Source organism: Pyxicephalus adspersus, chromosome 8, assembly GCF_032062135.1.
Source record: "Pyxicephalus adspersus chromosome 8, UCB_Pads_2.0, whole genome shotgun sequence".
Classification (NCBI taxonomy): domain Eukaryota; kingdom Metazoa; phylum Chordata; class Amphibia; order Anura; family Pyxicephalidae; genus Pyxicephalus; species Pyxicephalus adspersus.
In genome coordinates this window covers 65,526,491-65,554,283 of record NC_092865.1, presented here as the reverse complement: position 1 = coordinate 65,554,283, position 27,793 = coordinate 65,526,491, and the positions used below count along the sequence as shown (strand labels likewise).

The window sequence follows — 27,793 nt, the reverse complement described above, 5'->3', positions numbered from 1 at the left end:
AGCAAACCGTTTTGAAAGTTAGCTGAGATAGAACTTCTACTGAGTACCATGAAATAAAGGAATTTAATAGCTAAATGGGTCCACCACTTTTAGGAGAATGACTATAAACAAGATAAGTCAATAAACAACAAACACAAACTTGAGATCCATGTTTTATTGTATCTAGAATGGATTGAGGAACTGATATGAGTCCACGCTGTAAATTAAATGATGAATGAAAAGAAACCAAACAAATTCTGGAAGAAGCCCCCTTACACAAGTCCATTATGGTTACCCCATCCTGGAAAATAAAAAAATTTGATTTTTTTAACATATTTCTAACTTCCATATAAAGAGTCATTAGTGCTTTTCCCAGAAAAAGACTTAAATCCACGGTGATTTATAAAGAAGCCATTTTTGTCCAAAAGAAACACCCATGCTATACCCTCTTACCAGAACTATCAGCATTGTGCATTATATTTCAGTAGTTAATAAAACAAAAAAAGCACTTTATAAAAATATTTGCATTTCATTTTTTTACCAGTTCAGTAGTCTGACAATAAATTAATCTAATCTAAAATCTATTTTGACATCTTATACATTGATGCACTCTGATCTAACACTGTTTGTGAAATAAAAAATGAAACGGGCCTATGGATTAAGAAAAAATATTATTCTAATGGTTACTGAATGTTAATTGAATGTTTTTTTCCTTTTTCATTGTTATTTCAATTTAAGTATTGAACATTTATTATTTTGGGGGGCACAAAGTGGGCATACGCTCAAAGCAGTTGGCTGAAAAACCTGTAAGCTGTGTACGCTATCTGTGAGAATCAGACAGAGTATGTCAAGTTAGTTTGTACAGTCATAGTCTATAGTCTGTCACTGATAAAATCAAATTTGACAGTAACACAATATAGAGATTTAATAGGCAGCATACGCAGCACATTTGTTAATAGAAAACCTAGAGTTTAATGACTGATGCATGTGGGAAGCAAATTCACATTTTTCTTTTTCCTCTTCCGAATGGGATCAGCGAGCAAAAATTTAATGCTAATCACAAATTTAAGCCATATGATCAAATGAATGTTAAATGCCCTTTGTCTTTTGTGTGTATTCTGCCAATGTGCCTAACAAGAAACACACGCCATCTATTAATTGTTAATCCAAAGAAAAAAGGGGGGAAATAAAAGTATGATTGGATAGTACGAGTGATGGTTTTCAATTACATAAAAAATATTTGAAAGGAAACAGCAAATATTTTCTGAAGTTGTATTTTACGAACTAAATGTGAACCTATTTTTTTAACACCAAAAATTAGATATAAGGTGTTTTTTTTATTGAGAAACTGATGATTATGGAATTATACAAGCAGACATAATATAAATAAAATATTCATATAAAAATAGTCTCTTACAAAATATACTCTTTTTTTCCATAATGGTCCTTTTTTTTCCATAAGGTTGAAAATTTGTCTGGAGCGTTCCAATAAATGGAATCCAAATTACTTAATTTAGAAAAAAATAACAATAAACATAACCGGACAATTAAATATTGATAAATGAGTTTCCAGACAGCTAGCAGCAAACAGCATTAAAGTATTTAAGTAAAGATGTCTGCTTTCACCATGAAAAATTAACAAGAATATCCCTTGTGCACAGCTATACGTGGGATTTAATTTATATATACTATTTACAGCTCCAGTTTTCCCAAGAGAGCATTTCAGTTCCCTAATTAATTACATCCTTTTTTTTTAATTTTGCAAAATGGCAGTAAGTTTATCTATTAAATAAATTAATATTAGTTTAATCTAAAATATATTGTTAAATATCCATTGCTATTATTTATAATCCCTGTGCCAACAAAAATAATTAATATATATATTTATATATAGATAACAGCGCCTTATAAAAAAAGAAAGTAAAAGAGATAAAAATGGTCAAAAAGAAAAAAATAACACTTCAGCCAATTGGAAGTGATAGTAATAAAAGTCTGAGCGTTTACAACCTTATAATGCACACTCGAAGCGGAAATTCACACATGTTCAATGTTAGATCACCCTAATTTCACTTTCAAAAAGGCAGCTGTTGTTTTTTTTTTTGACATACTCATCTGTCTCAAGAATAAGTCCGACCTTCAAGTATTCTAACTATTAAGTTTTAGGTGTGAACCACCAATGAATATCTGATCCATTTGACTAATAATTTGTATCCAGATAAAGAATAAAAAACAGAACACACGCCTCACCTACTTATACAACATCACTCAGTTTGAAGAGGGTTCCATTATGGAATGCATAACTGAATGGATTTAAAGGCGGAGAACCCCTACTATCCTTATCTTTGTGCCCCTGTGCTGATATTTCCCTCTATCTGAAGACAGTAAGTAAGAATCTACTAGTGTTAGACTGTCCTTGGATGAATATTTTTGAAATGAAAGACAACAGGGGTCTGTTCACTTGGCTTCCTAAAAAAGCAATGGGGCAACAGGCCTTCAATTTGCGGCACGTGGCTTGAGTTTCTGTGCAAATGTACGGCAAAAGTTCCCCGAGTTGAGAAGCATTCTGTTCCAAGACGTTCTCTCATTTACAGGTGAACACTTCTGTTCGTTCACTGCATGTGTTACATTTCACATAACAGCACCAGTGGAATTTACAGTTACATTGCCACACCCGGGAGTATTGGTGTGTATTGTACCCTCTCCCACAGCACATTAAGTCACAGCCACTGACGTGTTGAGCTGTCTTGTTGCACATGCGACCTTGTGTCCCAACGCTGCCAGTCACTGGGTCTTCATCACAATAATTTGGAGATTTTTCAATATACACCAAGTCTGTGTCCATTGGTTTGCGATAAGATAAAGGCTTTTTAATTTTGAGAAACATGGGCCGTTTATTTCGACTGGCACGCACCGGCTCCACTTGAACAGCTTCATTGTATTTGTCCTTTAGGATAAATCCCACCTCTCGGAATTTTGGCAGTGTTGTCCAGCAGGTTTTCGTAGTGCAGGATCCCGATACACCATGACATTTACACTCCAGTTTCATGTTTTCTTCTAGAGCCTGCAACAAGTAGAGAATATAAGAAATGAATATAACTCTCACCATCAGTGAATTTATTAAAAGGAATTTATAAGGGAGGGTTCATTAAAACAACTTTGAAGAGAAATTATTATGGTTTTAGATCATTTTATTTCGATTTGTTTGTTTTCAACATTTTGCAAATAAATAAAGGTAAACTTTTAAAACTTGTGAGTAGGCAGACTTTTTATTGTAAAAGAGAAATGTTATGGAGTTTCATTTCTATGACTTCAACTTGATATACTGCGCTTTCTAAACAGGAGTAAAACAACAGAAGTTTGGAATAAGCAAAGAAGAGAGAGAAGAATAGAGAAAAAGGGTCTGACTTAGGCTATGTACACACGTGCAATCATTGTCCTAAGAAAGGATCCTTCACGATCCTTTCCAACGACTAACGACTGCAAGATGCATGAACAAGTGATATACATACAGCACCATTCTGCTCTATGAAGAGGCGAGGGAGAGACGACGGAGTGGCACCCCGCTGCGCTCTCTCCACCTTCACTTCCATTGTTATGTTAGTTCGTTGTCCATCGTCCATGGATCCGCCAGGATGGTCGTTCAGACGATGGATGACGAGGGCTGTACACAAGCAAGATTCTCGTCCAAGATATTGTCCCTGAGCCGATTATCAGACGAGAACAAATGCACGGGTGTACCCAGCCTTAGTAAAGCTCTCCGAGACTGGAGAAGAAAGACTAGAATGGGTGAATATAAGTGAACCAGTAAACCTGGAATGAATCTGGTCCAGAATTAAAAAGATTTGCCAAATAATAGCAAATGAGTTTAGGAAATCTATTTCAGATTTTGATGGATCATCCAGGTTCACCTATGATAGTCTATCTTCTCAAGTCTTGGAGAACTTTATTAAATCAGGCCCAAAGCACACAGAGTTTATTGAGAATATACCAAGCCAAAGTCCTCTATGCGCTCCCATGGCCAGGGGCAACTACCAAAGTCAGGAAAAAGACCTGGACATGAAAACATATTTCCAGTAACAGTAATGACTACAGTACATGCTAAACTTTGTATGAGTCAGACAATTTGTAGGAATTCTTTCCTTTCATTAGCCCTAATATGTGTTCCACCCCTAGGACGCATCTGCAGAAGTGGAAGGTTCCATCAGAAACTAGATATGCACTGTGGTTTGGACTATTACTGTGAATGAGTTTATCAATGGCCAATGACCACAGCACATAAATACATTTGAATTAGATTATATCTGATAATGTGAGTGTAATATATGCTTCCCATTGAAAGGGTTTAAACATTATTATACTACCAGGACCAATAAACATCCTGGCAAAGTGGATTGCAATGCTTTTGGTATTTGCCATCAATGCTCACGGTCTTTGTTTGGGGCATTGACAGGCTTACTGGTATATTCAACTTTTTAGTTTCTTTTAAATTGTGTCTGTAGACATTTTTTCATTATTTAAGAGCAGTTCTTTCAACTCAGCACTTTGTCTAGAGAACAGACTGGCATGATGCATAGAAAAGGTGAATTTCGAAGAAGCTGGCTATCAAAAGGACTTCTCACTGACAAGCGGGTATAAATACCCACCATAAAATACCCAAAAGGTGTGCTGAAACAGTGCAGTTTCCATTCTTTGAAATAAACATGCAGGTCTTGCAAATTGTGTTGCTGTTTTATCCTAATTAGCTTGGTTTTAATTCAACTTTTAGCCTCAATGTCACAGTATAAAATAATAGAGAACAAAAGAGAAGGCAAATCTAAGTGCTGCTCAGCCAGAATTTAGCTAAGTACCCAGATGAACTGTGAATTTAAACTGTCAATATATTGTCTATCCATCCATGTGTTCCTAATACGCTTCTTCCAAAAAGCATCAGTTTCCTAGCCACGTATTTCATTAGCAGCCAAGCTACAGACAATGGCTATGCTCTGCGGGAATAAACAGTTTGATTGGAAAAAGCTGAGTGTGCTGCTAAAGTGGATCAACAAGCGAAAGAGGCTACTGTTCATGGAGCCGCTATGCAGTATCACACAATATGCCAGCTGAGTCAGGAGCTTGGTGAGCTCAGAGCATTCTGGGTCTCGCATACCTGGCATAGCACCACTCTATGGATTTGGTGTCCCTTCTAAACCGATAACTAAGGAAATCTAATCAACACAGCTTTACCTGCTGTATCTGAACCAACACATTGCAAAATAGTTATGGTAGAGTTTGCCATATTTGATTACATACATGGAGGTTGCTCTTGGATAGAAGCTACCTATCATATTCCTCAAAGTTAGTTACCTGGCTCTCATGATGATTCTGTAGCACCAATACCCAAGATAGAACAGAGACAAGGATTTCTGTCTTTACTATAACCTGATCTTGCTCTAAGTCAGTAAGTTGAAAGATACTGAAGCAGGAGGATAAGCTTTGCAGCCAGACAACTATCCTTTTTTAAAGAAATGGCCACAAAAGTCAGCACCGCATACAAACAAACCAGCCCATGCTAAAACCCAACTCTTATACCTTCATTGCATAAACATAAAATTGTGATAGTAAGGGATTACTCCATGACAGTTGGCTTTGAATGAACTAAAATTAGGTAACCCTCTGGAATTCCGCCATATCTGACTTTCACTGGCTTAGTGCATTTCCAAAAGACATACCCTGGCTAAAGTAATATTCCTATCAGCACCAGAACAAGGATGGGAAGATCACCCAACTCTAGCCAAAAGATTGACAAGTAGAATCACATACCTGCTTCTATAATTCAACATGGCGTATCTCCATCAAAATAATAATCTCAGCAATTACAAACCCAGATTAGGTTGACATTATTTCTATTTGATTTCTTTATAGGTAAATGACTAAGAAGTACAGCTGCTAGAGAGTGACAACTTGGCTATGGCCAAGTAACCATATGGAAGAAGAAGTAATTCAACACAACAGTTATGTTGTATTACCAGTACTGTATACTGTCTAAATTTACTTTTTAAAGTTGTATTACAGTTATCTTTGGCATGTTCAAATTCTTTATATATGTATTTCATTGTTGTAGTAAGCACAGTGCCTGGAGATCAGCTTATTTATGTGAATCACCAAGCACCAGCCAACAAATAAAGCATAACCTACATCCATAGAAAAAAGTGAATATCCTGATGATGCACAATATATTCCTCAAGTTTACCTGACGATATACAACAGTCATTGGGCCATAACCTAGGATAACATCAGTCATACATCCTCATCATTCAGTCCCATCTTTGAATGTATTATACTGTAAGTCTATTATTATTATTATTATTATTATTATTAATACACAGTATTTATATAGCACCAACATATTACACAGGGCTGTACAAATTGCATAGTCATGTCACTAGCTGTCCCTCAAAGGAGCTCACAATCTAATGACCCTACCATAGTCATATGTCATTAATGCAATCTAAGGGCAATTTTGGGGGGAAGCCACTTAACCTAACTGCATGTTTTTGGAACGTGAGAGGAAACACACCCAAGCACGGGGAGAACCTGCAAACTCCATGCAGATAGTGTCCTGGCCGAGATTTGAACCTGGGACCTATTTCAAAGAAGCTTAGTTTGCACCGTTAACTTCTATAATTTCTTTTAATCATAAGATGTCCATCAGTTACTCATGTGGTGTTCATTGAGTGTTACAAAAGTGAATTCAGACATTCTGAGTCAGGACATTACTACTCTTTAGAGTAAAATGTTTCAGACATTTTAGCAGTCATTTAATGAAAACAAATCTGGACTGGGCTTTAAATTCAAGACCTTTCCTTGAAATAACCCCCCACCCTAGTTTAGCTAAAATGGTCAAATATTTACCTTCCAGATTCCAAATATGTTTACTGTGTCACCATGTAGCCCTAATTATAAAATGTTACCACCACGTCTTCATGTCCACTTCATTTGTATGGATATGTTGTTCTCAATGCTGCCTTTAAAGTAAATCCTTTTAATGGACATAATTGGGACCGCTGGGAACATGCATAGAAAGAAGTGGGCTGGACAGGGAGATTTTTGGGATAAAAGCTGTGCATTGCCGGAAGAGATACATAATCCCCGGGACAGAGAGGAGTGTATGTATTTACCAAGTAGGGGGTAATAAGGAATCGTGTGTAGTAACATGTTACAGTTAACACACATCTTTATATTTTTACACATTGTGGTGCCACTAGGCAACTCTGACACACAAGCAACTATTAAGTCTCTACTGCCATAGATCCTTCTGCCCACCATGTGCACATTGAGCCATGCATGCATGGTATGACATAATAAGAATATATGCAGTTGAACAATATGGCAAAACTCTAAGAGCCGGCAGTGGATTTACCTCTGCTTTATTGTAATGCACAAAAACGGAAAAGTGTGAAAAGTTTATTTTATCTAATGAAGTAAGAGTGGAAGTGGCATTTTATATAATTAGAAAAAAAAATTCCCTGACTACACCTCCAGCCTATGACGAATACATAAGATGAATATATCCTTCAGATGAAAACAGAGAACTTTCCTGGAGTAATTTTAACAGTCAAACTATCCTCTTCAACTATGCAACAAACAACTCTGCCTAGAGCACTGAGCAGGATCATACTTGCTTACATTCATATCATAGTATTTTGTGCTTGTCATAGATGTCTCAAGTCACAAATCTTTCAGAATGACAAGCACTTCGCTGTGCCGATTACTAATACAGAGTAGGGCATGAACAAAGGCAGTGAAAAGTTCAATGAAGTTTTTAAAATTAAATTATCAATGGTATTTAAGGTTTTTTCTCTCTTTGAGGTATAATCATCACCTTTTAAAGCAACTAATGTTTTGCAAGGGTTCTAGGAATTAGTGTCAGGTCAGGACAGTTAGCAGGATCTTATAATTGGTCCTTTTTTTTTTTTAAATGGCAGTAGAGTGAACCTGTGCTTTGCCCATGTATGCATTGCCCAATGGTGGTTCCAACGGCGGCTTTTACTGATTTCCTACTGGTTCTTTCACTGTTATGTTGCCTTCTGTCATAAGACAGGTGCACTTTAAAGTTCAATGGTCATGTAAAACTGATATCTAAGTTTTGGCAGACACTGATAAGTTGAATCAGACATGGTTTTTTTGACTGTCAAGAATTCTGGCAGTGAGATCTCTGTATCTAAGTTACCACGACCACCCATCGATTTTGACCTTTATAACACGGTCCTCGCTTTATTTAACAGTAATTCTTAAAGGAAAACTTAAATATTGTTGAAGATGTGTTGTATATGTTGTATTAAATCTATTTTATATTATAGCAAACTATGTTACCATTGCAATCTGCAGTCATGCTTTAAAAAAAAACCAAACACTTTAATGCAATAGGTGCATGGAGTGCCCCAAGAAATGTCATTTCCTGCTTGTCCAAATGTATCACTGATATTCTCTGTACTCTGTACTAGGAATCATGTATAATATTTGGAATTCCCTGCAATAGAAATTTCACCTTTGGTGAGATACTCCCCAAGGCTTATTTCATAAAGGGATGCAGACACTGCAGTTTTTCTCATTAAAATGCTGAGATTTCTGTAAGTGGTTATAACCTACTCCTGTGTCAATGTCTGTATTTGTCATTTGCAACCCCTATTTAATGTACAGTGCTGCGTGATATGTTGGTGCTATAGAAATACTGTTTATTATTATTATTATTATTATTATTATTATTAATAATATTAAAAACAACCAAGGCTGACCCTCCCATATAAAAAATCTGTCAGGAAAGGACAAAGTAAAATGTAGTAATCTGCAACCCAGTACATTAAAACTCATATGTTGCTCTTCAGAACAGGATCCTCTCCTGCTGTGTAACTGTCTGTATTTGTCATTTGCAACCCCTTATTTATTATACAGCGCTGCGTAACACGTTGGCGCTATATAAATCCTATTTATTATTATTATTTATAATAATAATAATAATAATAATATCAGTTTGTAGAAAGATCTTTTTTTATAGCAAGAAATATGACAACCATGCTTCCCACTGCATTAACATCAACCCCTATGCTGTCAGGATGGTATTTTAGTGAATAAATACTCCATCAAGATCAATGTGCAGCTTCCCCAAATGCTGATAAAAAGCAAAGGCAAAGTGGAAGATAGAAAAACAATTCAAATACCTAAAAAAGACAAATATCTTTTCATTGAAATTGGAAAAAAGAAGATTTGCACCAGATCAAATTCAAATTGGCATTACTGAGTGCACTGTTTTTTGGATTGTGTTTGAATTCAGAATATAAAGTGCAGAAGCATACAGATATGTTAACATGTCTGCTATTTGGGCAAAAGTTTGATTTAAGTTCCGGATATGTTTGAGGCCTGCAATGACTATTTCAAGGAGTAATCTTGGCCCTTCCTGGGTCCTTTCATGTTTTTTATTAAAAAGAATTGAGTAAATTAGAGGATAATTTGGGACAGGCTAGAATAAATGGAAACATCCAACATTGTAACGAGGGTAGAAACAAGAATCATGAATAGGAACAGGGAGTTTTTTTTTTTTAGCTAGGTATAAGAATTTGGTGTGTAGCCCAACAGTCTCGATCCATAACTAAACACAAATCAGAAAGGGGTGAGCAGATATAATCTAGACTATGAGGATAATTCAAAATGTGAGGATGCTTCTAATAGGAGTAATAATAAAAATATGTCAGCAAACACGTTGATTTTATTCTTATATTTGAGAACTCTATAGCAGAGGCTTTATGGAGTGTAAGTATTCAATACCTTCTCGCATTTACTTGAATGTTACTATAAAATGCCTTCTGTATGGGTCAAACTAGTTAGAGAAAGAATTGGGTGGAATACATCTCTGCTTTTTGAGCAATACAATTTATATGTCGAGGAAGAAGGTAAGTAGATTTAGCTATGTACTTTTGTAGCTCGATGCTTTACCTGTACCTACAACTGGAGTGTGAATAGGGACCACAGAGAGGTGTTAGGAGATTGGTGAGAAAAATGTCTTATCCCCAGTGGAACAGAATCAAGGGTTCAATCTAGGAGAACCTTTCTCAAGCTTGTTACCCCCAAAGGAACCCATAAAACAATCTGCAAGTCTCATGGAACTCCTCTAAAATCAATGCAATGGGTATCAGTAGGAATATCCCTTACATTATTGATCAGTTGGAAGAGCGTGTCCCTTATAGAGATGGTCTGACTGCCACCCTTAACGAGAGCTAAAATGATCTCTGGTGTCATCCTGCCAATGAATTATGCAGGCACCAAGTAATGGAAGGTGAAAGCTCAAGTAACCCTAGAAACCTCTCAAGAAATCCTAAGGATTCCACAGGACCCTGGTTGAGAATGGCTGCACTGGAGGTCTTTAGGGACCCTCCTCATGACCATTGTCTGGCTACTACCAGGTCTACCATTGACAGTAGTAGAAGATCTTCTCAATCTTCTTCAATGAATGGTTGATGAAGAATTTGTGCTGTTGAGGGTCCATACTAACACAAGGTTGGGGGCCTTCTGATGAGAAAACCAGAATCTAATGTAAAGGAGAAACTCTAATTTAAAAGGGGGCTCAGGTGTAAAGAGGGACTCCTGATGTGGGTGGGGGGCTCTGACAAAATGGGAAGACTCTCATCTAAAGGGGGCATTTGATGTGAAGTTGGGGCACTGATGTAAATTGGGAGTTCTATCTGGACTGTCTACATGTAGTCCAAACCAGTAAATTAGAAAGTATATCCAGCATATATTTCTTTCCTTTTTTACATAAACCAGCTTGTATTTTATGTTTACTGGCCTTCTAATGCACCTGCTGATATCCTCTCCATATCTTAACTTTCATGTAAAACAGATGACTTCACAGTTTTGCCTCCTGTGCACAAAGCAAGCATTCAGTCTTTTAATCCCAGTAAGTGAAGGAATGAAATAAAATTAGGTCAATCACTAAGATCTTTAGAGATAAACGGGACAAGATAAAATAGCCTTAATGTAAAATGTATCTTCCGGATTCCAGCTTTTGTTCTCCATGAATCCCATTCATAATTCAGGACATTAATGTCTCGTTATCTCTTCCATTTGAAAAGATACAGAACTTGTGTGTCATGTCTGACTTTTCTATATAATACGGCGTAAATGTTCTATACGAGATGTAATCTCTCCTAGTGATCTCTTTAAACAGAAACAACATATTGTGTAAGATTAGGAGTGTCAGTAATTTGTCAGACGCTGGGCATGTTCATCCACATTACATCTGTGGGGGAGTGCAGGGAAATGTGTGAACAAGATACGTGTTTTAAGATTGCTTTGCTAGGTAACCTTAACTGTTTACAATTTGCTGTCTAACCCAGTAGGATCACTGTATGTGTAAAATAAATATTCATTTCAGGATTGGGAAGCAAAGTTAAAAGTCAACTCCAGCAAGAATGAAGTGCCAATTAACATTAATGTGGTGCAGAATCACGTCAATGTATGTTTATTCAACAAAACTCTGATTGGCATATATTTTTGGAGACAGCGCAATCTAAATTCAGTGAATAAAAGTGCCATTCAGAATGAACCAGTATTATTTGTGATGGAACCCACTCATTAGAGCAGCATGGAAATGTAAAAGCATATCTAAACACAAATATATATATATATATTACACTAAACATTTGGTGGCTGCAACCACTTGCTTTCCTTTATCTTTACCTGGTGATCTTTCCAATCACACAATTCTTGTTTTAGGGTTATAACTAGCAACTGGATTCTTGAAAACTAATTCTTGGGATATTACATTTAGCAGTAATAATGTAGCAGTTAGGTTTCAATCAAATTACTACTGAAATTTGCTTGATATTGAGTGGTGCAAGGCTGCAGAATAATGGATATTCCCAGATAAATTTTTGATAGGCCGAATATCAATCATTTGCCTAATCAAACATACAGCTAATAGTGAATGGCATTAGTGACCATGTGGATTCACATTAGCAATCATTGAGATATATATGGTTGTCATATTTCTTGCTATAAAAAAAAGATCTTTCTACAACATACTATTATTATTAAATATATATATATATATATATATATATACACACATATAAAGTGCTAAAAGTGCTTCAATACATCACTGCCTCCTGTTATTCCATACTCTAAATATATGCTTCGTTAATTTCTGTGAACTTAGATGTCCTTTCCTGATCTTTATGAGGCCACCACCTTCCAATGGGTTGACTTTATTCTGACAGCCTGCTAAGTGCAATGAATAGAGAATTACAATAAGATTGAGATTCCTTCCTGCCGTGCTAGTGAAAGCAGCCCTTTTTGGCCAAATGACTCTGCCATAGAGGATGAAAAATGAGCCTCTTTCTGCTGCCATTGTTGAAACCTTGACTGCATTCTTCAGGAAATGCTACGTCTGACCCACAGATAAAGGCTACTCCCAAATTCTAAATCATATCATGAGCAGTATGAGAAAAAAATAACACTATCAAACGTATAACACAGATAATCCTGCCTATCATACATTTTTTATTTTATACAGCTTTTGTATCTAATTTGTAGGAAAGTGAAACATGAGTGTGTTATTAAATACGATTTTTACATGTAAACTTGGTATGTATATATATATATATATATATATATACACAGTTTTATCTATCTATCTATCCATCTATCCCATATCTATCTATCTATCTATCTATCTATCTATCTATCTATCTATCTATCTATCTATCTACCTATCTATCCCTCTATCTATCTATCTATCTATCTATCTTAGTCTATCTAGTTGATTCAGGCTCTATTCACTATGAAAACCCCAATGTGCACTGATAAAAAATAGTAGTTTTGCTAGCACATAATTGGACGATTACAGGATTGTAGCAAAACCAGGACAGGGGCCCTAACAGTATATCTCCTATCCAAATTGATAAACTAATTAGCCTGGGTTTGTTTTTCAGTTTTGTGAATGTTGCTCACACACTTGGTGGCAAACCCTGTGAGGTCTCTGTGGTGTGTGTGTAGAGGGGGGTATTGGTATTCACAATAGCCAAATTTAGGGCCAATAGGCAAGTTATTGTCAAGAGAACTTTGGTTTATCTATGTGGTGCATGTACCAATGGCCAAATCTATAAGAAAAAAACATTGCCTTCAATACAGAATTGTTATCTCAACCTAATAACACACAAACACTGGTAAGGTATAGGTATAAGGAATAAGGCTGCTGTGGGACGACCCTAATATTGAAAAGGGGTTGGATTATTTCATATATTGGCTTTTCGGATACAGCTGACCAGGGGCATGGGCTATGTGCTGAAGTGTGCAATGTGCCTTGCCTAAAGTTTGCAATTTGGATTCACCAAAAACCTATGGTAGTGGCAAACCTGAATCTTATAGCTATTCAAAATTATCAAAAAAGAAGGTGTTAACGTGTTCTTTAAACCTATACTCAAACTAACCTCTAAACCTATCATGGGAAAAAAGAAAGCACACCCTCTTTCAATTTCAATAAAGTTTTTACATATCAGGACATAAAATGGGGATTCTATAGTCTGACCTTGTAGTGGGACTTTGCTGGGACATCCTGGGAAGATGTTTTCACTTGTAATCTTCCTCACTGTACAATAGAGATGGACTTAAAACCCTTCTCAAAGGCTTCTCTAAGATCATTACTGATGTCTTTCCTCCTAGGTATTGTGCTGACACACATTTCAATGCTACAGGCCAGTAAATTGCCAACACTTTTGCAATTTACCTGATAACCTTGGAATTGAATAGGAGTATAATATATTTATACATAGGAAAAACTGTTGCAAGGACAAGAAAAGTGTTCCTGGCAAAATCATTAGGTGAAAATGTATTGTAAAAATTGAAAATGTTGAAAATGTAAAAATAATTATTGAAGGAAGTCTAGAGACTGGTAAGCTGTTATATATTGAATTTTGGGTTTTGATAAGCCTAAATAGTTATAAGTAACAACACTACAATTTGTTGGTCTTTGGATGATGCCTAAAGGAAACAGGAAGAAAATGTTTCCCTTTTGGAGCAATTTGTACCATACTTTTTTGCTTTTTTTCATATTTGTGCTTTTCCCTAAATCAACCATGGGTTTAGTTTCCTAAGAATGTGGATTTTTATTAGCTATATATTCATGTTTAGCCTTTGGTTGGGTTTTAACAATGATTTGTGACTGGTTACTGCATTTTGCATTACAGTAAAAGTCTGGCCTATGTATAACATATAAAATACTAACACTTTGTGCACACCTGGCACTCTGGGACCAAAATTGTACATCCCTGATCTATATTATTTTCTTATTCCCAAAATGTGCTTTATTCTGCTAGTAGCGCCTAGTGAGACCTTGAAGACAACCACTCCTTCCTTATGCAGCAATAGTATGCCTAAAGTAATAATTATACCTCAAAATGAGTCCATACCTTTTCACTTTGCCAGCTCCTTTAGATAAATGCACCAGGCCCAGGGGCAAATAGCCCTTTGGGTTCTTGGCTTCTCAGCCATCCACTTATTTAATGTCCCACCTAAAGGCATTACTCACTGCCAACTTTTTAATTAAATTTTTATAGAAACTAAAGCTGAATGGCACACTTATCCACACAACAGCTGGAAACTGAATGTACAGAAGATACAAAGCGGTTATAGAACAGAAGCCGAACATTTGTATGTTGTTAAATTTGGAGTACTTTAGGGTAATTTCACAGAATAAATTTTAAAAAATACAAAAATGTCTGTGAACAAACAATTGTATGATGATTTTTTTTTAACTTTTATGAGTTTAGAGTGGTTGGTTGTGGTTTTAGGCTGTATGTATTTTGAACAGCTGCAGATATCTGTTAATGGCCCGGTGGTTTAGTATTGGTGGATAGTGCTCTTATCCCATCTTCAAACTTTGGTTGGGACACAATCTGCATAGAGTTCGTATGTTCCCTCCATGTGTTTAGTGTAACATCTTAAAACATACTGGAAGGTTAAATGGCCTTTTCCCAAATTTTGACCTTAGACTATTTTTAATTGTCTGCAGATACTGTTATATTTACTTGGTGTCATGGTTGGGTCATTTTCATCCCAGGTTCAAATTTTGGCCAGTACACAATATACATATGTATCTATTCGTATGTTCTCTTTATGTTTTCGTTGGTTTCCTCTCACATCCTAAAAACATACTGGTAGGTAATTGGCTTTTTCTCAAAAACTGACCTTGGACTCTTTGGGACTTTAAACTATAACCGGGACACTTTAAGCTCCTCTAAAGGACATTTAGGGCAGTTAGTGACATGACTTAGTAAGAATTGTGTATTATGTTGATAATGATAGGATCTAATTACTATTTCTTAAAACTGAACATCTACCTAAAATCATTTTTCTACAAGCTGGAAAAACAAAATGAAATCTGTTGTTTTTAGTAGTCAAAGGGGTAATGAGCCAGCTCACTATATTTATTATAAATATACAGGCCCATCTATGAAAAATGTTACTTATTTGGTCTAAGCCTGGCACTTTGGATGGGGTACATAAGGGGAACTAAAATCTGCCACCAACTTGATTTTGTACTCTTCCAAAGATAAGTGTGGGTGCAGGCCAACAACTATTGAACCTTTAGCTTTAGCAATGGTGGCTCTCAAATTTGAGTGGATCTGTTTGATCTGCACTAAAGAACATTAAAACCAGTTCCACCTTGATTTCTATTGAACTATATTTTTACGCCACACAACTTGCTCAGGGATAGGTGTTCACATATCCCATGCTTTGAGGACTGTTAATCTGGTACATATGACAGGAAATACCACAGAGAACATAGGTTACCATGTATCTGGTTAGGTACCACTTTATAAATAGGGTCAATATTTGTTCTTAAAAGAAGTCTGGCTAAGGTTACCATGTATCTGGTTATGTACCACTCTAAAAATGGGGTCAAAATTTGTTCTCAATAGGAGTCTGGGTAAGGTCATCAGTAATCAAAGGAGTCCTGGGAGTAGGCTTCACATTCTTCCAGCCCTGGACCAGTAGCCAGGACAGTGTAAGAAACCAATTATAATAAAAAAATAGATTTTCTGTAAGGAGCAGAATCTGTGTTAGATATACAATGGTGCATTTAAAGAAGAACTTCATGACCATCACATATGGAATAATGCCAACATCTGGGTTTAAGAACCTGATCTTAGATTCTTACCTTGCGTCCAGCTTCATTGTTGTGAAGGTTCATGAGTGTCCTTGCATTCTGCTTGATCTCCCTGGAGTCCACAAAGTCCTTGGAAAATACTAATCCATATCTGATATCGGCAGAACAGCCTCCCCATTTCCAGCCTTCTTCCCTGTGAAATTGTCCTTGTTTCTCCTTATCACACCCACAGTCACTCATGTTTCCTTGAGTACAAGCAGACGTAATGGCGTGGGCCACACCAGCCGCAATGATGGCGTAAGTGAATGCAGCTTCCCTGCTGCCTGTAGAGCAAGATAAAGTATGTCATACAAATGGTACAAGATGGTCTATTCACCCAACCATTGCCTACCATTACATTTATTGCATATCTTACAAATAAATAATAATAGTACCAGACAAAAAAACAGTACAGAAAAAATTGCAATTATCCAAGAAATAGCCATAATGCTGATGATAGGTCCTATATGTTCCTATGCTGCCTAGGCATGTTCAACAGAAAAAAAGGCACCCAAAAATCATATTTTACCAGGCAGTTCTCTAGTTTATCCTTTAAATCCTCAATAAACTTTTCATAATAGTTGAGTAATCAGGGGAATTAGAAGTATTGACTGACTGTTCAGCAAATCTGTGCCTTTGGCCCAAAGATTTCTAATTCTCTAGCAGATGAGTTAGGCAGAAAGTGTACAGGACCTGGAAAAGGAATAGTCTAGGCCATGGGAGAGTATGTGAATGGTATATCAACTAAACCTAGAACCTAAAGAGCACTTACCTTAAACCCTACAAGTTATCTGATCCTTAATTTAAGCTAAAATGGACCAAGCAGCGCTGAGCATTCAGCTCAGATTAAACCATAAAACATTATTAGTAATTATGAGAGTGTGGACGGAAAGCTTTTGTGCTATTTTAATAAAAGTGAACAAAACTGTAAGGAAAAAGGAAAATACAACGTACTACCACATAGCATCCTTTATCTCACCTTCTGTTGTTTCAAGGCACTATCATATGGGGACCAGGAAGTCTATTTACCTTTATTGGATTTTCTAAGAATGCATAAATGAGCACAGGAATTTGGGGGCAAAGAGGGGCTTACAAAAGTACCTGATAATCTCTGATGAGCTTATATATATATTTTCCTACCTACGGGTTACCTTAAAGAATAGTCATAAGAAAAGCAAAAAAATTAACATATAAAATATATTGTATACTTATTATTTCTTAAGTGATTTTTTTGGAATGAAACAAAAGATAATTTTGTGTTTGCTTCCAAAAACCTGGATTTTGTTAACATTTCTCTGTTACTATAACTGATAGTTTGAAGAAAAGATGGCGCTGGCCCTTGTTATATTTAACCTTAGACTTTAAAACAATCCAGAATCCTACTATACTATAAGGTGTCTAATGGAAATTCCATTTCTATTATCACCAGACATTTTCCAAAAATATATTAGAATGGATCTTATCTCATTTTCCAAAGCCAGTTCTTAAAGGTTTTGTTAAAAAAAGAAGTGCTACTCATTGCTTTGAAGGCCTTAATAAAAACAAAAAAAAAACTGCAAGTTTATATTATTTATTCAACTAACGCCTTGTCTTTTAAAATCTTGTGATGTTAAGCTGTCAAATGTTAAAGTTGGTATATGTGAAATCTATTCACACCATAGTAGCCCTGAAAACATATTTATAGACACTTGAAGTTTCCACACTCCCTGTTAACACTGACCAGTTATGTCCATATCATAAGATAAGGAACCATTAATCAAGGCTGACATGAAGTTAAAAAATATTGCTAATTTGGTCTGTGGAAAAAATTGCAATGAACATAAAAAACAAAAAAGGAACCTTTTTATGTCATTTAGAAAAAAAGGTATAAAAAATGAGGGGAGTATGTCCTAAAATTCCCTTCTTATTTTATAAACTTTACAATGACCTATTGTAAAAATATTGTAAAATGTATTTTCAGTAGATATTACTACATAACTTAAAATGATCATAATGGCCTATTTAGGAACGCTATGGCAGCTTTAACATATGTGTAATATACAGAAATATGCATTATTATTATTACTACCCAATATTAATAAAGCACCAATATGCCTAATAACTAAATTTGGGGTTAAAGCAGCTCTGCAAAACCAGAATCCTAATCCTTCTACTCTGAATATATTTATATTCATATATATATATATATATATATATATATATATATATATATGATAAACGTATACATTGTTACATGGTAAATGAAATGTATTTAGAGGAGAAAGCTCATAGGACAGATTTGGGGCAAATTGTAGCACTTTGACCGCTGTAAAGAGATGGTAGAATTGTCTGTATTGAAAAACCGGCCAAAAAAAACAATGAAACATTATGAACATTTGCAAATATTAGAGTTAAAAGTTTAGAAAAGTCAAATCAAATTTAGATGCAATGTGGGACTTGATATACAGTACGTCTTTTCCTTGAGCCTTCAGATCTCGCTATTAACCAAAGAATGATTAATAACCAAGAAACATGTTCTACTTCTCTAATGACCTCATAATTCTTTATTCAGAGTTATGATGCATTCATATAGACAAGCTTGTGGGCTAATCTACTCACTGTAAGTATATGTAAAGTCTTTTCATTTTTGGTTCTTTATAACAGTGGTCCCCAACTTTTTGGAGCTCGTGGACTACTAAATGCATGGGCTACGGACTGCGCATGCGTGGGGAGCCATGTGTGACTCAAAGTGGAAGAAACTTCCCCCCAGAGTGATGTCATGATGCCAGAACCTGCCATATCTGCGATGTGAGAGTGGGCGAGTTGTGTCCAGAGACACAACCCACCGCCCAGAGCCTACAATCCTTACGGGGGACATGGCTCTGGCTGGTGCGCCCCCCGAAGCCGGGTCCCTCTCTTGATCCCGCTGGGGGGTGAACCGACCTGAGTTGCAGCCCACCTGTTAGATGGCTGTTGCCCACTAGTGTGCCACGGCCTGGGGGTTGGGGACCCCCGCATAATACTATTGAAAAAAATATGTTATATCTGTTTGATAAGTGTAAAAAACCTTTTGATCTTGCCAGTAACCTAGAAAAAGGATAACTCCTTCTCTGACTGTTCTTACAGTTATCAGGATTCCAGAACAATGGCCCACTATGTTATGGAACAGAGACGAGGGACAGTAGTCCTGTGGTCCTGTTTTTTTTCTGTTACCTTGTGTGTGATAAATAAACTATATCTAAGGACTCATTAATTTACTACATTTCAATTTTAATGCTTTTATTAGAGTGACCTGTCAGGCTGATTGATCTACAAAGCGGTAGTGAACAATCAGGTTCTCTTTAAGTACGTATTCCTAAAATCTCTATGTAGCACATAGGGAGGTGATTCTATATAAAGCACTGAATAATAAACCCATGGAAAATATGATTGTCCCTAAACCTGAGAAGAGGCACAAATGCACGCATGCATAGATGAATGACAATTGTGTGAGATTAGCATTTATGAAGGGGTGATAAATAAAACATACATTTTTCAACATACAGCTCTGGTTTTACTTTTCTGACATCTCTTTCTTTTGTGTACGTGACAATAATTTAGAACATATGAAACAAAAGAAATATGAATTGAACATGAGGGATTTTTTTATAAAGTTCACTTAAGCACATCAGCCATATTTGTACTTTTTTAAGATCCATTGTTTTAAAAATCATTCTGTGATGTGATTCTGCCTTTAACACTGCATTGTACAGTTTGAATACTGAATGTACTGGTTTGCCTAGTATAACAATGAATATAAAATTATATTGATAATTTACCAAATTTTGGCCACTTAAACTGTATGTATGATGAAATAATGTACAAGGTGAAAATATCATCAGTAAAACTGTTGAAGAATTAGTAGACCAGACAAATGATGGCAGACTTTTTGGAATGGAAATGTCAGCTTTGGGTTTAAAAGTTGGATTTGTCCTTTCCCCACCATTTTTTATCCATTGCTTACCTATTGGTGAATAAGGACACCCATCAAGCCAAGCTTTCATCGAGCCAAGACTTTCCTAAAACTTCAGCTCATCTAACTTTTTTTAATTTATTTTTTTCACATTTTTTTCATAGCAGAAAAACAGATTTGAAAGTAAAAACAATACCTGGAGCTACAGAGTTTGTTATAAAATATGACATTATTAATATGATCAGATGACTATAGCAATGGTAAAGTAATTAAATGTTTACAGTAGGGCTAGGGTTATAATTTATGCCCTGCCATTTTTGTTTTGTTTTCTATAAAACAATAGCTTAAATACCTATCAAGTTATTTTCTGCTGCCTTCCCTTATTGATCTTCCTTCACTTCCTGTCCTAAGGACCCCAGAGGAAATGAGAGGAAAAGTCAAACAAAAGTCTAATACGAGAACAGAAATTTTTTCCCCAGATATGTTTCCCAGGATAAATGTCCCCATTGGAGGATTTTCCTTTACCTGTTTTTCTGATTACAATTTTTGGAATTTTTGAAATCTTTACTTTCTATCCCAATAATGGTATTACTGGGACAACTTTTGTTGAGGACAAAAAAAGAATATGTTTTGGATAAGTTGAAATAATGAAGATGGCTGCACGTGTGGATGTGCATGACCTAATTGGCTCCTTGATGCATCGGTGCAGTATGTACATAAAATAAGACGTTTACATTCGTGTAAACCTTCATGATTAAACACAAAACATGGTTGGTATTTAGGGGACTCTGCAACAAGTGGAGGACAATAAAAATGAATGATGAAAAGGAGAACAACCTGGTCACATAACTGGCCAAAGTCAAGTAATTGGCCTCCTCTAGTCCCGAGGTTAAATTTTTTGTGATTGTTAGGGAAAACTAAATAACGCCTGGCGAGGTCCCCTAAAAATGGGCCCTAAAATGCTAACTGCTGTGTAGAGTAATACTGTGGTTTATAGCAGATAACAATTTTGACTGTCTGTTATAAATAGGCATCTATTAGATAATTGCCCAGTGCAGTGTGGAATTTATATGCGTAACACCAGTAAATGCAAAAAATGGTGATCGATGTGTTCATGCTAAAAAAAAGATGGATGTGACAATATGAAAGGCAGAATTGTTAGGTCCCCAAAAAGTACCTAATGGTGCAAATTATGAAGCAAAGCACAATAAGTTATCTCCCAAACATACATATGTTTAATTGTGACTCATGTAAATAGGCTTCTTTATTTTAATACCGTTGTACATCAATATATACAATTATTTACATATCCTCTTTTTATTGAAAAGGCCCACTTACTACTAAATCAAAGCTGACAACTAAAAAAACTCAGAGAGAAAAAAAGGGGACAAGGTTATCTCATTATGTTTCTAGTGACCCGGGGTTAGCCAGCCTCCATAGATATTTCAAAAGAGAAGATGGGAAAGTCGAATGGCTTTTCAAAATTTGGGAAATTTAATGACAACAGCTTTGGACAAATCACAGTGCTCTATCTCAATCCATTTCATTGATTGACCGTCTCTCATTATGCAATAAAGAAACGCTCTCTTTAAAGAAGAGTTTGGCTCCTTTAACTGAAAGAAAGCAAAGCACTTCATCCTGGAGAAGACAGCATCAAAGCCTAATAGAAAGAGGCCCAGGTGTCATTTTCTCAGAAGATGCAATGAAGCAGAACAAACGTTGGTTGGTGTCAAAGTCTTGGGAATTATCACTTCTAAAGAATTGCATGGCAACCCCTCATCCCATGTACTCATCTTATGTAAAATGAAAGGACTTTATGGAAGCAAATATTTACAAGAATATAGATGTCTATAAAAATGTAATGTTTTGAGGCAAGCCTAAAAATGTATGAAAACCCAAACAATGAACCTTTCTTTTAACTATACCACTGAAAGGGTTTTGTAATATGTTTGATACAGTCAACAAATACTAGATTTTCAAAAATTTAGCATTTTTAGAGCTTTCATCCAAAATCATTTGGTGATACTTCATGCCAGATCACTAATGACCGGCATCTAAAGATAGGAAGGGTAAAGTGTATGTCCTCATACATCTCCTCTCCATAGAACAGGACTGTCTGTACACCATAATTTTGTTCTACTTTTACTGGAAACAATCATTAATAATTGTGGACATGTGTATGTAACTTTAAAACTACTGAAGGGTCGCGTTCTACATTGGAAGCCGCTAATCGAGCATGAAAAGCTCCAATGTACCAGGGTTTTATTTTGCCTTCCTCTGCATCAACTATGTCCATAGGGTTTTATATCTGGGATATGTTTATTTCCCTAGGGGTTGAACTTGATGGACTTAGGTCTTTTTTCAACCTGACCTACTATGTAACTATGTAACACTACCTGAAAGAGTTACTTTGAAGGTTGGCTTCCTAAACCCTTTGGTGATAATTTACTAAAGTCGAACTAACACTTAGGGTACAATTATAGTAATGACCTAATGGAAGAATGTCTAACTGTGATTTTGGATTCTTCTTTCCAGCTGTCAGTTGAAATGTTCATCCCCAAGAGTGCTCTTTAATGGACACAAGAACAAAAGGAGATCTCCATAACATAATACAATGTAATGTGAAAGTAAAAATAAGATTTAGGGTACAATTGTAGGAATGGCCAAATGAAAGAATTCTTAACTGTGAAATGTAGATATTGGGTCATCTGCTCCAGGGCCAGAAGTCGTCATTTTGCCTAGTAGGGGTTCCTTATGTACGGGAAAGTCCATGATGGTGTTTACATCTTGCGGAAAATGCTATCAATCAGGTTCCTGATCCAGACTGTTCTCTCAAAAAATCAAGCTGTATTGTTTTTAGGTCTAGTTACCCTATAACCAAGGTTGTTCTGGCCTGGGACAAATATTCCTATCTGCGGAGCTCCTCAAACTAAGGACAATCTAAGGAGGTGAACTAAGCCTAAATTAAATTTTTTTTAAAAAATTACTTATTCTTGCTTGTAAGTTACAAAAATTAGCTTACAATGTGAATATCGTAATCTATTTTCATTTCTAAGAACATTTTAGGAAACATATTGATAGAACAACAAGACCTCTACCAGTGTAGATTCCCTGGTCCTTTAGCTGCCATACACTAGGCAAGGCCACAAGCAGTTGAATACAGACTTACTTACACTTTATTAGTAGGAGGCTAATTAACCAACAAGCACGGTTTTTGGACCGTGGGAGAATGTAGGTTCCCCAAATAAAAAAAAATCCACAATTGTAAAAACATAGTTAGGAGCAAAGCTAACTGTATTTTGTGAAGTCACTTAAACAATATAGTATTGTGGTGTCTTTAACGTTTATGGATATTATGCTTAACTGAGCAAGCTTTGTAAAGCCATGAGAGCTGCCACAGAATGAAAACTGGGTGATAATAAGACCCTGTAAAGGTTTTCAATGGAGATGAGTCAATTGAGAAACTCAAAGACTTATTAACACGCAAAAAAATGCGTGAAAAATTGCAGGACAAAGAAAGTTAAAATATGCCATCCTGGTGCATTGTAATTGAATAGATTGGATGGATTCTATAGTACAGAAAGACATCAAATACAATTATATGAATGGAAAATAATGAGAGATGTGCTGTAAATTAATACGGAATATTATCACATAAAGAACACAGTTTGAAAGATGTCCCTACTAGTGCCCTATTTCTGTGTTATTGGTAATCTATTAGGGATTTGTTTGAACCAAACACTTTTTCCCATAATTATCATGAAAACGTATAAATTTATTTGTCATTGGAAAAGATCTTTCAGACTTAACGATACATGAACGTGCTCTGTACATACAGCCGTGTTCTGCTCTATGGAGAGGGGAGGGGGGAGAACAATGGAGTGGCACCCCGCAGCGCTCTCTCCCCTTCACTTCCAATATGATCGTTTGCTGTTTATGGATCTGCCAAGACGGATCCATGAACAATGAACGGCGAGCATTGTACACACCATATTCTTGTTCGATATCAGCCTTGAGGCGATTATCGGACGAGAACCATCTGACATGTGCATGTAGCCTTAGATCAGATCTCATAACAGGAACTCTTTTGTGTGTTACACAATACATACTGAAAATGGACATAACTATCATCCCCACGACCCTGGTGATCATTGGAGGGTCTGGGGATAGGATTCTGCATGCTGCAGAAGCCCCAACAAGCACCTCTCCTGACCGGAGTCTTCCAAAATCATTGCATGGATGACATGGAAGACAATGAGTCCTATAGTCTATTGTAAATAAAGGCTAGTAGACCTGTTTTTGGAGGAGTAAATGATACCCCTTACTGACTTTTAGTGCATTCCTGACCACCAATTTGGTATGGAGGAAGAACATAACTACTTCTTCCTTTTCTGAAGAGGCCATAGTTGGCCAATGTGGGGCTGAGCTGTTACCTCTTGCTATCAATTCATCCAGACTGACCTGAGCCCTAACAGGTAAAAGGGATGGCGATGGAGCGAAAGTTAGAACAAGTAGCAGAGTACTTCAGAAATGTGGTGAACTTTTATTATTATTTTTACTGGATGTATACAGATTGATATTTTAAAATAATATTTTAGGGTTAAAAATGGACTTCAGATGAAAAAAAGGGATTATAGTCAAAAACCCTTTACTATGGAATTTTCCACACTAAGAAGAAAGAAGACTTTCATCAATGACTCCTTCGAGATTCTGCGATGAGTGACTCCCTAGTACGTGACCCAGTTCTGCAGATGGCTGACATGGACAGATACCTTTGCTATTGTTCAGAAGTAAGAAAATGACTGAGATGTCAGCTGTACAGTATCAAATCATTAGTAACATACCCACTTTCAGCTCTTTCCCAAACACCGTCCTTTCTCCCAGGGCGGAACAGTTCCAGCGCCCATGTCTGAACTGAAACTGACACTCATTGACCCCCATCTGAGCTCCTTCTCCGATCACGATGATAGCATCAGGTCTGTTGAGACAGATAGTCCTCTGTCTGGGTGCCAAGCCTGGAATCTTACTGCAGATTACACTGGCCCCCAGTGCCACCACGGAAGAGAAGCCTCTATTATAGGAGACAGAAGAAAGAGTAACATTAGTACCAGCCATTGCACGACCTAAAAGTCAATCACAGCTCCTTCCACAATGTAGAATTATCATAGGAATCGTCTGTTGCTAACAAAGTTGGTTTTAGAAATAACATCCGTCTACTTTACTTGTGCATATCACATTTGGATTGACTCTTATTGATTACTGAAAGGTTTATCCCATGAGCATTTGATATTTCTGGTTTGGGTATGTGCTGGTTACTTGAATAACCCACCAACTGCTTTTATCTCCCAAGGACAATGTGGTAAGCTCACATTTTCTGGGATTCTCCATGATATGGTCATTGAATGTGGATCTCACATTTCCTTTTGGATTATAAATTTGCTTATAATATATAAATTGCATAAGACCGGAAGGAATTTATGGCATTGAGCGGAATGGTGGAGAAATATGGTCAAGTGGTCCAGAGATAAAAGAAGCCAGTGAGTGATGCAACCTAAAATATCAGATTTGGATAGATTTGCTATATAAAAAGCAATTATCACGGGAGATGTAGGCAACTCGCATTTGTAAAAGAAAACTGGCAGTGGTCTTATGTGTCCAAGATTGTCCATATTTCAATCTTGACAGAGTCCATTCAGTGGCATTTCAGACCAGCAGTCGTTTTGCTCTGATCTCAATCGCGGTCCCCACCACAATCCTACAAGTGAATGGGAGTGGATAAATAATTTTTTGCACATGGCTGGACCTGGCTGTGGTTACAGCAGATCATAGCACAAATCCAAAAAGCAAGAAGTTGCATTTGGACCCTCAATTGCTGTTTAGGACTTGTGCCACAGTCATGTGGAAATGTGGTTAGCCATATAGCATAAAGGAGTGACAAACAGCACCGTATTACCCTGAGGGTCTGAAATGGCCCAAAGTGGTTTATTGATTTAAGCGCACGTCCCATGTGTGGCTAACTACAATTTAGGTCAGATGAGCAAATCGATGGTAATTGTAAACATCCAATTTTGATAATTTACATCAAAAATTACATTTTAAAAAGACCACATACAAAAATATTTGACCAGTGATTTCACACTCGAAGTAAGATCAAAACTACACATTTAAAATCATTACAATCATATCACTAAAAAGGTATTGTAATTTAATGTTGCTGATCTCATTTAATGTCTTTACAGCGACTTTGTGACCGGGTTTATGCATTAGAGGGACATCTGTATGGCATTTCTCAGGAAGGATTTCCTGATGGTGACAACACTGAACCATTTCTGCAATTGAAATAGCCACAGCATGTCATATAATGTTTGGACTCTAAAATAGGAAGTAATCATGATTCGATCACCTTGTATTATTTTAATCAAAGCTGTAGATGTTCAGAATGTTTTTATTATTCCCACCCATACTTTTTACATTTACCAAGCTCTGATATAGAGGTATCCTTGGAATCCCCAGAACAAGCTATTTTATGTAACACCAAATACAACAGTTTTCTGCATTCAATATAAAAAGTTTGCCACTTGCCACTGTACATTTCTATTCCTTTTAAGACCTTCTTTATTAAAGCTATTTGAGTCTGGAGAAGGTACGCTTTCATCAGTGAAGCTGAAACTAAAATGGATTTCCTAAAATTCACTTGCTGTTAGCAAATGTTTTCAATCCTGGCCCAGATCCATTCCAGGTTTGCTGTATCACCCGGCTTCATTGCTGAAAGTGTATCTTCTCCAGCTTAGGAGCTTTAATAAATCAGACCCATATTGTACAGCATGCGTAATATATTGGCACTGTTTATTATTATTATAAATAATATTAATAATAATAATTGTTTCAAAAAGAACCTTCTATACCATATAGAACACCTTATCAGGACCTCAAGATGCAAAGAATCCATTGAGTCCTACACTCATCCAATACTAGATTTTTATTACCTGTTTTTATATCATGATTTCCCCTCATTTGTTCAGATAATGAGCGTCAGATAGGTCATGCATTAGTCTACCCAAAATCACCATTTCAACGTTTGATTGGAGCTAAAGAAGAAGGGGAGAAAGGGAATCCAGTATTGGGGTCTCTGCTGTCCAGTTCCTCAATGTTCACAATAATATAAATAGAATATATATATATATACCATCCTAAATGCATATCTTCGTTCATGTTACAGATAATGCTACGTTGGCTCAGTGGTTAGCACTCTGGCCTTTGCAGCACTAGGTCCCAGGTTAGAATCTCAGCCAGGACACTATCTGCATGGAGTTTGCCGGTTCTCCCTGCATTTGTGTGGGTTTCCTCAGGGACTGTAATAATGACAAAGGATTGATATGGTAGGGACATTAGATTGTGAATCCATTTTAGGGACAGCTAGTCACATGACTGTGGACTTTGTACAGCACTGTGTAATATGTCAGCGCTATATAAATACTGTGTAATAATAAATTCTGTAGTGATGGCATACAGAGTACACGGGAGGACTAAAAACGGGATCAGAGGCAGACAATATATCAAGATCTTGTCCCTGGACTTCCTAAGTGGTATATAAACCAGCAGCCTAACATGAATCAGCTTTGGTTCATCTGTGTTTCATTTCAGTTGGTTTGTTAGATATACAGTAACCATGGACTGACAACTGAAAATCAATCAGTCATACTACC

At 36.4% G+C, this 27,793-nt stretch overlaps 1 protein-coding gene across 1 annotated transcript; it reads right to left on the bottom strand.

Moving 5' to 3' along the window:
* Positions 1-139: 139 nt before the first annotated feature.
* Positions 140-25,202, bottom strand: LOC140337477 (protein Wnt-7a). Its single transcript, XM_072421226.1, has 3 exons — positions 24,932-25,202; positions 16,169-16,440; positions 140-3,040 (listed from the first exon to the last, which is right to left on the bottom strand). Exons 1-3 carry the CDS (start codon positions 25,200-25,202, stop codon positions 2,561-2,563), a joined length of 1,023 nt encoding a protein of 340 aa, XP_072277327.1. The 3' UTR covers positions 140-2,560.
* Between the last annotated feature and the right edge of the window lie 2,591 nt (positions 25,203-27,793).

Excerpts from the sequence above, each read along its gene's own strand:
- LOC140337477 (XM_072421226.1), bottom strand. The coding sequence starts at position 25,202 with ATGGCTGGTACTAATGTTACTCTTTCTTCTGTCTCCTATAATAGAGGC. Across the intron at positions 16,441-24,931 it reads TGGGAAAGAGCTGAAAGTGG|GCAGCAGGGAAGCTGCATTC; the intron begins GTATGTTACTAA and ends CTTGCTCTACAG. Across the intron at positions 3,041-16,168 it reads ACAATGAAGCTGGACGCAAG|GCTCTAGAAGAAAACATGAA; the intron begins GTAAGAATCTAA and ends TACTTGTTGCAG.